Source organism: Heptranchias perlo, chromosome 25 (assembly GCF_035084215.1).
Source record: "Heptranchias perlo isolate sHepPer1 chromosome 25, sHepPer1.hap1, whole genome shotgun sequence".
NCBI classification, from domain to species: domain Eukaryota; kingdom Metazoa; phylum Chordata; class Chondrichthyes; order Hexanchiformes; family Hexanchidae; genus Heptranchias; species Heptranchias perlo.
Window position 1 is genome coordinate 46,066,793 of NC_090349.1, and position 12,207 is coordinate 46,078,999.

Consider the following 12,207-nt stretch of genomic DNA (forward strand, 5'->3'; position numbering starts at 1 on the left):
CCGCCAATGGGAACAGTTTCTCTCTCTCTACTCTGTCTAGACCCTTCATGATTTTGAATACCTCTATCAAATCGCCTCTCAGACTTCTCTGTTCCAAGGAGAACAACCCCAGCTTCTCCAGTCTATCCACGTAATTTAAGTCCCTCATCCCTGGAATCGGTCAAGTAAATCTCCTCTGCATCCCCTCTAAGGCCTTCACATTCATCCTAAAGTGCGGTGCCCAGAACTGGACACAATACTCCAGCTGTGGCCGAACCAGTGTTTTATAAAGGTTCATCACAATTTCCTTGCTTTAGTACTCTATGCCTCTATTTATAAAGCCCAATACCCCGTATGCTTTTTAAACCGCTTTCTCAACCTGTCCTGCCACCTTCAACGATTTTTGCACATATACCCCCAGATCTCTCTGTTCCTGTACCCCTTTTAGAATTGTGCCCTCTAGTTTATATTGCCTCTCCTCATTTTTCCTACCGAAATGCATCACCTCACATTTTTCCGCGTTGAACTTCATCTGCCACATGTCCGCCCATGCCACCTGCCTGTCTATATCTTCTCGAAGTCTATCACTATCCTCCTCACTGTTCAATACCCTTCCAAGTTTTGTGTCATCTGCACATTTTGAAATTGTGCCCTGTACTCCCAAGTCCAAGTCATTAATACATATCAAGAAAAGCAGTGGTCCCAGCACTGACCCCTGGGGAACACCACTGTACACCTCCCTCCAGTCCGAAAAACAACCGTTCACCATTACTCTCTGTTTCCTGTCACTTAGCCAATTCCGTATCCATGTTGCTGTTGCCCCCTTTATTCCAATGGGCCGCAATCTTAATAGCAGCCTACCATATGGCACTTTATCAAACGCTTTTTGAAAATCCATATACACCACATCAACTGCATTGCACTCATCGACCCTCTCTGTTACCTCATCAAAAAACTCTTATCAAGTTGGTTAAACACGATTTGCCTTTCCCTAATCCGTGCTGGCTTTCCCTAATCAATCCACACTCGTCCAAGGGACAGTTAATTCTGTCCCGGATTATCATTTCCATAAGTTTTCCCACCACTGAGGTTAAACTGACTGGCCTGTAGTTGCTGGGTTTATCCTTACACTCTTTTTTGAACAAGGGTGTAACATTTGCAATTCTCCAGTCCTCTGGCACCACCCCTGTATCTAAGAATGTTTGGAAGATTATGGCCAGTACCTCCGCAATTTCTCCCCTTACTTCCCTCAGCAACCGAGGATGCATCCCATCCGGACCGGGTGAGTTATCTACTTTAAGTACAGCCAGCCTTTCTAGTACCTCTTCTTTCTCAATTGTTAGCCCATCCAGTACCTTAACTATATCTTCCTTTACCGAGGCTCTGGCAGCAGCATCTTCCTTCGTAAAGACCGATGCAAATACTCATTTTGTACCTCAGCCATGCCCACTGCCTCCATGAGTAGATCTCCTTTATGGTCCCTAATCGGCCCCACCCCTCCTCTTACTACCCATTTACTGTTAACATGTCTGTAGAAGACTTTTATAAATAGAGGCATAGAGTACAAAAGTATGGAAGTCATGATGAACCTTTATAAAACATTGGTTCGGCCACATCTGCAGTATTGTATCCAGTTCTGGGCACCGCACTTCAGGAAAGACGTGAAGGCCTTAGAGGGTGCAGAAGAGATTTACTAAAATGATTCCAGGGATGAAGGACTTTAGTTACGTGGATAGACTGGAGAAGATGGGGCTGTTCTCCTTGGAACAGAGACGGTTGTGAGGAGATTTGATAGAGGGATTCAAAATCATGAGGGATCTAGACAGAGTAGATAGAGAGAAACTGTTCCCATTGGCGGAAGGGTCAAAAACCAGAGGACACAGATTTAAGGTGATTGGCAAAAGAACCAAAGGTGACATGAGGAAAAACTTTTTTACACTGCGAGTGATTAGGATCTGGAATGCACTGCCCGAGGGGGTGGTGGAGGCAGATTCAATCATGGCCTTCAAAAGGGAACTGGATAAGTACTTGAAAGGAAAAAATGTGCAGGGCTATGGGGATAGGGCGGGGGAGTGGGACTAGCTGGATTGCTCCTGCATCGAGCCGGTGCGGTCTCGATGGGCCGAATGGCCTCCTACCGTACTGTAACCTTTCTATGATTCTAAATAGATTGCTGCATTTGTCTCCAAGTGCTCTGGGACATTCATTAGCTACATGATAAGGTGCTGAATTACTGCAAGCCTTTTTTTTAAAACAAACAGTCTGCCCTTCCAGCGCAGTGCCTGCGGCAATTAAATACCCATATGATCTAAAGGATGTTATCTATCTACTTCAAAAAGTTCTGACAGTGTGAAACAATACCTGACACTGATGCTGGTACTTTTTATTTGTGCGCCCCACGATGTAGATTTGTGATGGTGATAAGCCAAGGGAACCGTAAACTGAAATATCCTTTGTGGATCCGTATGCTGCGTGAATCTTCATCAACACCTGGCAAGTTTCAGAAGTACACAGCTGCTTTAATACTTGGACACATTAGGGATTGAGACTTAAAATATTAGTCACTGTTTAACCTAAAACAGATGTGTGAACAAGGATAAAATTAGCACTGATCAATAATAATTTAGATGTCAGGTGAGGTACAGTTTAAAAACAAAACAAACTCCCTACATCTTGCATGAGGCTGCGAAGGAAGTTGGCCTTGTGCCTGAGAGGATCGTGAACGAGTCCATCGCAGAAGGAGACGATTCCGTGGGGGAAGTTATGTTGAGCCAGCCAAGCCACCACTCTCTGCTTCTGCATGTCGGGTCGTCCAGTCACGTATATAATGAAGTAGCCAAGATCCTGCCAGTGCCTGCGAGTACAACAGCTGATTAACCAGGGTTGTTAAAAGGCTTTACTTTCATAGGTCTCGACATGATCACAGTGTTAAGCCTGAAACTCTTTTACCCAAGTTGAATTTTTTTTTTTTACAATATACACATCCAGCGAATAATTCAGAGTTTGGTTCCATTCTGCAGAAATGCCCGAGATCACGCAATACACCATTTATTTAGTTCTGTGACAATCTCTTGTATTCATTTATTGACATCACTCCACAATGAGCTGCAGGAGAACCAAAACCCATAAGCAACCAGGAATCTTGCACTTAAATGATTAAACATTAGCAACAACTTGCATTTATATAGCACCTTTAACGTAGTAAAACTTCCCAAGGCGCTTCACAGGAGCGATCAAACAAAATTTGACACCGAGCCACATAAGGAGATATTAGGACAGGTGACCAAAAGCTTGGTCAAAGAGGTAGGTTTTAAGGAGCGTCTAAAAGGAGGAGAGAGAGGCGGAGAGGTTTACGGAGGGAATTAAAGAGCTTAGGGTCTAGGCAGCTATAAGGCGCGGCCGCCAATGGTGGAGCGATGAAAACGGGGTGAACATCACATCTTTTCTCATCCTCCTGCTGACAGTGTGCACTGTCCTCCTCCCCCAAAGGTGCTGACTTGCTGTTGGGGTTCAGCTTTATATGAAATTGCATTTCATCCAAGTGAGCACCATTCACGGCGGGCCATTATAGTGAGTATCGGCAGCTTATTGAACTGTGGGGGCCATCACGGTTGAGTTTCATCCAGTCTCCACTGGACACCCACACGTGCATTTTCAGCGGGGGTCATTAGGTAATGATCAGCAGTGGGAACACTGACTGATTTTCACTCCCCTAATCCCGGGGCACCAAGGCCAAATATGCAGCCCTTACGTCAGCCCAAAGCTTCCTGATCTGCAAGGCTCAACTACTCACTGGATAAACCTGTTGATCTAGAGATCAAATTTCTATACAGCTTATTATGAGAAAGAAATATGCAAGAGAGTATTAAAGGCTGTAAACATGATTTGGATTTTGCACTAAAATTGATTAAGCTCATTCTTATGATTTGTAAATCTTCCAGTTTTAACATGTAAATATTGTGTGGATTTTAGTTTCTTATGTAGATGTGCCTGTAAAAATGTAATACCACCTGGATAAAGCACGCAATACAAAGATCGGCAAGACCCCACATTCAAGACAATTATCTGCAATATCTACAACAGATTAGTGTCTTACTCCCCGAATGCAGTAGTTTGAACATTACTAGGTATTTCAAAAGTGGTTTTCAACTTTATTCACAGCCCATTTTCAGAGACAAAATATTTATGTTCAGATGCGAAATGACTATTAACTAAAAAAAAATCTACAACACAGTTGATCTAAACTGGACTAGCCTACAGTAACTTCTGGCACTGGGACTTCTGCGCTCTGGCCACTGCTGCTGTTATTTCTCTGAAGGTTATTAATATCCATCGCTCATCCAGATTTTGTCAGCAGTCCCATTATCCTGATGCCGCCTCCTCTTTCCTTTCACTGCCCTCTCACTCTGCTGAGACTTTGTTCGAGGAACTCGAAGTTCACATTTATTGTTATTACCATTTATTGTAATTACCGAAGTGGTATGAAAACTCATTCACAAGTCCCATTCCAGAGCTGATGATTTCTCAAACATCTACACAGCTGGCAAATGTGAAATATGTCAGCTCTTACACAATTACTAAATTCTATACCGAGAATTCACTTCTCTGTCTAAGCTCTACATCACCAGATGGTGCTGTAAGATAAATGTTTAAAACAGTGTTGTCCAATATATTAGCCACATGTAGCAAATTGGGAATGAGTAAATAACAATTGAGTAATAGACACTGTCGTTGGACCTGTGATCTCAATACTCATTTGCACATTGTATGCATCACCAGAATGATACCGGGGCTAAAAGGGTTAAATTATGAGGCCAGGCTGCAGAGACTGGGCTTGTATCCGCTTGAGTTTAGAAGATTAAGGGGTGATCTAATTGAAGTGTTTAAGATGATTAAAGGATTTGATAGGGTAGATAGAAACTATTTCCTCTGGTGGGGAGTCCAGAACAAGGGGGCATAATCTTAAAATTAGAGCCAGGCCGTTCAGGGGTGATGTCAGGAAGCACTTCTTCACACAAAGGGGAGTGGAAATCTGGAACTTTCTCCCCCAAAAAGTTGTTGAGGCTGGGGGTCAACTGAAAATTTCAAAACCAAGATTGATGGATTTTTGTTGGGTGAGGGGATTAAGGGACATGGAACCAAGGCGGGTAAATGGAGTTATGATGCAGATCAGCCATGATCTATTTGAATGGCAGAACAGGCGTGAGGGGCTGAATGGCCTCCTCCTGTTCCCATGGTCCTGCATATTTTAACCTTTTTGTATGTTTGTTGGTAAAATAGTAAAACGCAGAGCAGAGTGTGTGAGTGCTTTTTGATTGTTAAGGGTTTTATTTCTTTGATTACTGAATGGTGTTAGATGTTTGTTAAGTAAATATACACGTGAAGTACATTTACACATACTGTGTGTGAGGCATTTTCTACTAAAATTAGTGCATATGTAAATTCTCTGGTGAAATTCCAGATGTAATTCTATGTAATGTGGCTAAAAAGATGTCACCTTAGTCCCACCTGTGACTAGTCAGCAATTTCTCAGTCAGTACTGCTCGAAGAGATATAAATGCCCGAAAAATCTCTCTGCATCGAAACATAAAAGGAGCACGTGCAAAATGTTTACTATATTAACAAAATTAAAGGACCAACACTAAATGACAACAGAGTTTAGAAACAGAAAATGCTCGAAACATTCAGCAGGTCAGGCAGCATCTGTGGAGAGAGAAACAGTTAACGTTTCAGGTCGATGACCTTCTGTCAGAGCTCAATTCTCACATGTACATTTACCCTACGTTTCTCTCTCCACAGATGCTAACTGACCTGCTGAGTGCTTCCAGCATTTTCTGTTATTTCAGATTTGCGGCATCTGCAGTCTTTTGCTTTTTGTTCTTGACCAGTGTAGGCTTTACCAAGGACAAACACGTTTACTTAACATTAAGGAGCACAGTTTCTTCAATCACAGTTAGCAAAAAAAATGTTGTAAAATAGTTTTCCTTGCTCTGTACTCGTGCAAACGTTTTTGCTAACATTAATGAATGGAGGAACATATTCCCCAGTTCCAATCTGGGTTCCTCAATATCACTGACAACATTACTAGTTCAGGTCCATTATTTACATTTACCTTACAACATCCACTGCTCCAGCTCTGACCTTGGGGTCACTGCCCATAATGGAGACACTCGCCGCGAATGAGCCATCGATACTAAACACCACGCACTCTGTTCCTTTCGGCAGAACAGTTATGTAACTATCTCCAGATGTATGATCTCCCCTAGAAAAAAGATAAAGAAAATTCTTTTCATAGGCAATCAAAACCAGCTCACACTATAGTAGTGGTGGCAAGTGGGCTTTAAATGTAATTATTATTTACAAAGATTTCTCTTTTCAAGCATTTCTTACTGTTTGAGCAAATCATATTATTACTTACAAGGTTCTCCTACATTTAATGTACTTCTTGTACATTTAATCCTTTAGTTAGAGTGCTTTGTTAGTGCTTGATCATCAGAACCCATGGGAGTGTTTAACAGGTGCTGAAAACTGTGTCGAAGTATCTGTGATCATGGTTCTTTTTTTAATTCATTCTCGTGATGTGGGCGTCGCTGGCAAGGCCGACATTTATTGCCCATTTCTAGTTGCCCTGAGGAGGTGGTGGCGGGTTAGATACAACTGAGTGGCTTGTTAGGCCACTTTAGAGCGCAGGTAAGAGTCAACCACGTTGGTGTGGGACTCGAGTCACATGTAGGCCAGACCGGGTAAGGACGGCAGATTTCCTCCCTAAAGGACATTAGTGAATCAGGTCGGTTTTTCCGACAATCCAACAACTTCATGGTCACTTTTACTGATACCAGATTTTTATTTCCAGACTTTTTAAAAACTGAATTCAAAATCTCAAACTGCTATGGTGGGATTTGAACTCACATTCTCTGAATTTGTTAGTCCAGGCTGCTAGGTTACTAGTTCAGTAACATAACCACTATGCTACCATACCCCTTAAACTCAGTCCCAATACAAACAGGTTTCAGATCACTTTCATAAATAAAGACAGACACATGGTTAATGCATCTCACCATCAAGAGTTTATCTGACTGGGTGGCCTCAATTTTTAGTTAGTTTGGATTTTCCTCATACTATAAACCACGGGCAAGTGGTGAACTCTCAAACTCTGCCAGTGCCGCTTTGGGGAAACGCACAACTGGATAGGAATGATTCATCCCGAGACTCCTAGCCATTCCTTTTGGAGCGATTAATGTGCTTGTACCCGAATTTGAGGCCTAATGTACAGTAACAGTTCTAAACATCTCCCTAATGGAAAAGTTTACATTGACAAAAAAAGTAAACAAAGCAAGAAAACAAGAGCAACAGAAATAAGGATCTAAAGAGAACATAAGAAATAGGAGCAGGAGTAGGCCATATGGCCCCTTGACCCTGTTCCACCATTCAATACGATCATGGCTGATCTTCAACCTCAACTCCACTTTCCTGCCCGATCCCCATATCCCTTGATTCCCCTAGAGTCCAAAAATGTATCAATCTCAGCCTTGAATATATTCAACTACTGAGCATCCACAGCCCTTTGGGGTAGGGAATTCCAAAGATTCACAACCCTCTGAGTGAAGAAATTCCTCCTCATCTCAGTCTGAAATGGCCGACCCCTTATCCTGAGACTATGCTCCCCAGTTCTAGGCTCTTCAGCCAGGGGAAACTACCTCTCAGCATCTACCCTGTCAAGCCCCCTCAGAATCTTATATGTTTCTATGAGATCACCTCTCATTCTTCTAAACTCCAGAGAGTATAGGCCCATTCTACTCAATCTCTCCTCACAGGACAACCCTTTCATCCCAAGAATCAATCTAGTGAACCTTCATTGCACTCCCTCTGAGGCAAGTATATTATTTCCTAGGTAAGGAGACCAAAACTGTACACAGTACTCCAGGTGTAGTCTCACCAAATCCCTGTACAATTGTAGCAAGACTTCCTTACTCTTGTACTCCAACCCCCTTGCAATAAAGGCCAATACACCATTTGCCTTCCTAATTGCTTGCTGTACCTGCATGTTAACTTTAGCATGCAGGTACAGCAAGAGGAGAAGAAGGGAAGTAGAAGTTAAACTGAGACTATTCTGTTATGCAATAAAAAGTAAAAAGGAAGTTAAAGCAAAACAATGCTGACAAATGTGAAAAGAAATAATTTAAGATAGAAAAATAAAACAAGCAAACAAAAAGAATGGACAAGGAAGACATAAACCATCATTAATTTAATTACACTATTTGAATTGACCATTAGAGAGCACTAAAGAGAATGCTGAACCAAGTCATTACCATAGCAATAAATATTGGAGTTAAGGAAGATGCGAGATGCTGCAGCTAATGCAATCAATGCTAAGTTGGAGCGGAAAGATCTTGCATTAAAAGGCAATTTTTTCCATCAATTTCTGCCCCCCTGAGACGACTTTTGCAGGACTATTTACTGTACAGGGACCCTCAGTGTATGGAGACAAAATGCAGAGGTCCAATTTCTTCATTAAACAGAGCTCTTCGCACACTCTTCTATATTTCTCCATGGTACATAGATAATACAAACGACTTTTGGACTGCTCTTCATGGGATTCACCAATTGGCAAGATATTGAATTAGAATTATGGCCATCGATGTAAGGTGACTGAATGGTCCGACATTTATATGGCGCGGTCACACCCTCAGGACATCACAAAGCGCTTTACAGCCAAATAAATACTTCTGAAGAGTAGTCATTGTTGTAATGTAGGAAACGCAGCAGCCAAATTGCGCACAGCAAGCTCCCACAAACAGCAATGGGATAAATGACCAGATAATCTGTTTTAGTGATGTTAGTTGAGGAATATTGGCCAGGACACCAGGAGAACTCCCCTGCTCTTCTTTGAATAGTGCTGTGGGATGTTTTATTTCCACCTGAGAGGGCAAATGGGGCCTCCGTTTAACGTCACATCCGACAGTGCAGCACTCCCTCAGTACTGCACTGAAGTGTCAGCCTAGATTTTGTGCTCAAGTCTCTGGAGTGGGACTTGAATCTGACTCAGAGGCGAGAGTGCGACCCACTGAGCCATGGATGAAATAGTAATGATCACTGAGGGCTGCCAATTGGCACTATATTGTGGGCATTTTTCTGCCGGAACTGGGTTGAGATTGGCAAAATTTATTTCATTTAGAGGGGTTGCCATTGGCTAGAGAGGGGAAACTCACTTCATCATTCAGCCTTGAATTTTAAACCCAGATTCTAAATGCTTAAATTAGATAATTATTTTTTTTAAACTGTTTAAAACACTGTGCAACTATTTTAGAAATACCAAGGAGGGTGGGTTTGCATAAAGAATATATATTTTCTGGAGTTTTCCCATAACTGTGCACATTGATAGTCAAACAATTTCCAAGTCTAAAATCCGCACAATTACCTAACCACCATTTTTAGTGGATAGACACCAATTCCCAGTCTTTTGCTCTCTGGAATAACATAGGAAATTCTGCCACTGTTGTTTGTAATGTCAGTGTCAAAACAAACCCACTCTCCGGTGGGAGGCTGTGTCATAATGTGAATGTCCACCTGATGAAAGAAAATAAAGAACAAAATTATATCGTGTGGAAATTGCTAAATTGAATATTCCAAGGCACCATTTCGATGTTACGTTCATTAGGGTTCAATTTAAACATTTCACAAGCACCAAATACAATCTAATATCACTCATCTCTGACAAAATCAGTTTTACAAAGATGGCACAGACAAGAGCAGGTCGATCGTTGATGCAATTTTCTGGTATTTCAGGCTGAGCTATCTGGTTGACTGTGCCAGCAGTCCAGGTGAGACAAGTCCTCCCTGGGGCAGTAAGGATTAAGATCATTAAACAGAGAATGAGACAGAAATGGACCACAAGCAGAATGACAGTAAACAACACCCTGTACAGCCACTCATTTAATAGACTTAAAACATGGTTTGCTTTACAGGAAACTAATTGAACAGCAGAGATCCACGACCCTGTGAGAAGGGATTTACTACACAAAGCCCTGCTTCTGTCAAGGAAGGCACTCCACAAAGAGGATGTTATGGGTTACATTTGAAATGATATGATGCTACCTCAAATAGCATACATCCTTCCCTTTATAAACCCTATACCACAGGGCACAGCCATTTCTAAGTAGCAAAAAAAAAACTAGAAGTAAAGTATTTAAAGAATCGAAGGACAAGTAGATTTTGCCTGTGTGGACAACTCTCTTTTGAATAAACTGGAGTATTAACAGTGAAGAATATTCCCTTTGCATTCAGACTGGATTTTCTGCGAACAGGCACACCTCCAGATGCAGTAATGTGGGCAAACTATTTACACACAGCTTGGATTGTTTTGAAGGCTGGCTTCATTCATGGACTTAACTGGCAAGATTAAATTTGGTGAGTTATGCAGAGAAAGCTAGGTGACTGCTTTAGATCTGTATTTGAATTAAGCATGTTCCCACCACGGCAGATGATGAGGTTAATGCTCTAGTTATTTTGATACTACTGTTTAGTGATAAGGCTCACCCCAGGATGAGGAAGTGAAAAGTACATGGTTTATATGGACAAAAAACCGAGTACTGGAATACACTCCAGCGTGAGATACACAGCTCTTGTTCACACTCCTCAAAATGATGCTCAGCGCCTTTACCTCAAGGAGTGTGAGCTACTGCTCGGAAATAAGTGGTTCATAAGAACATAAGAACTAGGAGCAGGAGTAGGCAATATAGCCCCTTGAGCCTGCTCCGCCATTCAGTAAGATCATGGCTGATCTTCGACCTCAACTCCACTTTCCCGCCCTATCCCATATCCCTTGATTCCCTTAGTATTCAAATATCCATCGATCTTAGTCTTGAATATACTCAACGGCTCAGCATCCACAACCCTCTGGGGTAAAGATTTCCAAAGATTCACAACCCTCCGAGTGAAGACATTTTTCCTCATCTCGGTTCTAAATGGCTGACCCCTTATCTTGAGACTATGACCCCTAGTTCTAGACCCTCCAGCCAGGGGAAACAGCCTCTCAGCATCTACCCTGTCAAGTCCTCTCAGAATTTTATACGTTTCAATGAGATCACCTTTCATTCTTCTAAACTCCAGAGAGTATAGGTCCATTCTACTCAATCTCTCCTCATAGGACAACCCTCTCATCCCAGGAATTAATCTAGTGAACCTTTGTTGCATCCCCTCTAAGGCGAGTATATCCCTCCTTAGGTAAGGAAATCAAAACTGTACACAGTACTCCAGGTGTGGTCTCACCAGAGCCCTGTACAATTGCAGCAAGACCTCCTTACTCTTATACTCCAACCCCCTTACAATAATACCATTTACTTTCCTAATTGCTTGTTGTACCTGCATGTTGACTTTCTGTGATTCATGTACAAGGACACCCAAATCCCTCTGACTACCAACATTTCATAGACTTTCACCTTTCAAAAAAAATGTTCTGCTTTTCTATTCTTCCTACCAAAGTGGATAATTTCACATTTCCCCACATTATATTCCATCTGCCACCTTCTCGCCCACTCATTTAACCTGTCTATATCCCTTTGAAACCTCTTTGCGTCCTCCTCACAGCTTACTTTCCCACCTAGCTTTGCATCATCAGCAAACTCGGATACATTACACTTGGTCCTCTCATCTAAGTCATTGATACAGATTGTAAATAGCTGAGGCCCAAGCACTGATCCTTGTGGCACCCCACTAGTTACAACCTGCCAACCCGAAATAAACCGTTTATTCCTCTCTGTTTTCTGTCTGTTAACCAATCCTCTATCCATGCTAATATGTTACCCCCAATCCCATGAACCCTTACCTTGTGTAACAACCTTTTATGTGGCACCTTATCAAATGCCTTTTGAAAATCCAAATATACTACATCCACTGGTTCCCCTTTATCTACCCTGCTAGTTACACCCTCAAAAAACTCTAATTGATTTGTCAAACACGATTTCCCTTTCATAAAACTGTGCTGACTCCGCCTAATCACCCTGTTACTACATCCTTAATAATAGATTCTAGCATTTTTTTCTGATGTCAGGCTAACTGGCCTGTAGTTCCCTGTTTTCTCTCCCTCCTTTCTTGAATAGTGGGGTTACATTTCCTACCTTCCAATCCATGGGGATCATTCTAGAATCTAGGGGATTCTAGAAGATCAAAACCAATGCATCCACTATCTCTGCGGCCACCTCTTTTAAAACCCTAGGATGTCGGCCATCA

General features: G+C 42.0%; 1 protein-coding gene across 4 annotated transcripts in view; it reads right to left on the minus strand.

Annotated features, from left to right (window-relative positions):
* Nucleotides 1–12,207, minus strand: part of LOC137342290 (membrane-associated phosphatidylinositol transfer protein 2) — a 354,330-nt gene that overhangs the window by 6,589 nt on the left and 335,534 nt on the right. For all 4 annotated transcript variants that reach the window (XM_068006206.1, XM_068006204.1, XM_068006207.1 and 1 more), the window contains 4 exons: nt 9,398–9,546; nt 6,092–6,241; nt 2,650–2,833; nt 2,341–2,469 (listed from right to left, as the gene is read on the minus strand). In XM_068006206.1, the coding sequence (XP_067862307.1) occupies nt 2,341–2,469; nt 2,650–2,833; nt 6,092–6,241; nt 9,398–9,546 (612 nt within the window). The remainder of the gene's footprint in view (nt 1–2,340; nt 2,470–2,649; nt 2,834–6,091; nt 6,242–9,397; nt 9,547–12,207) is intronic.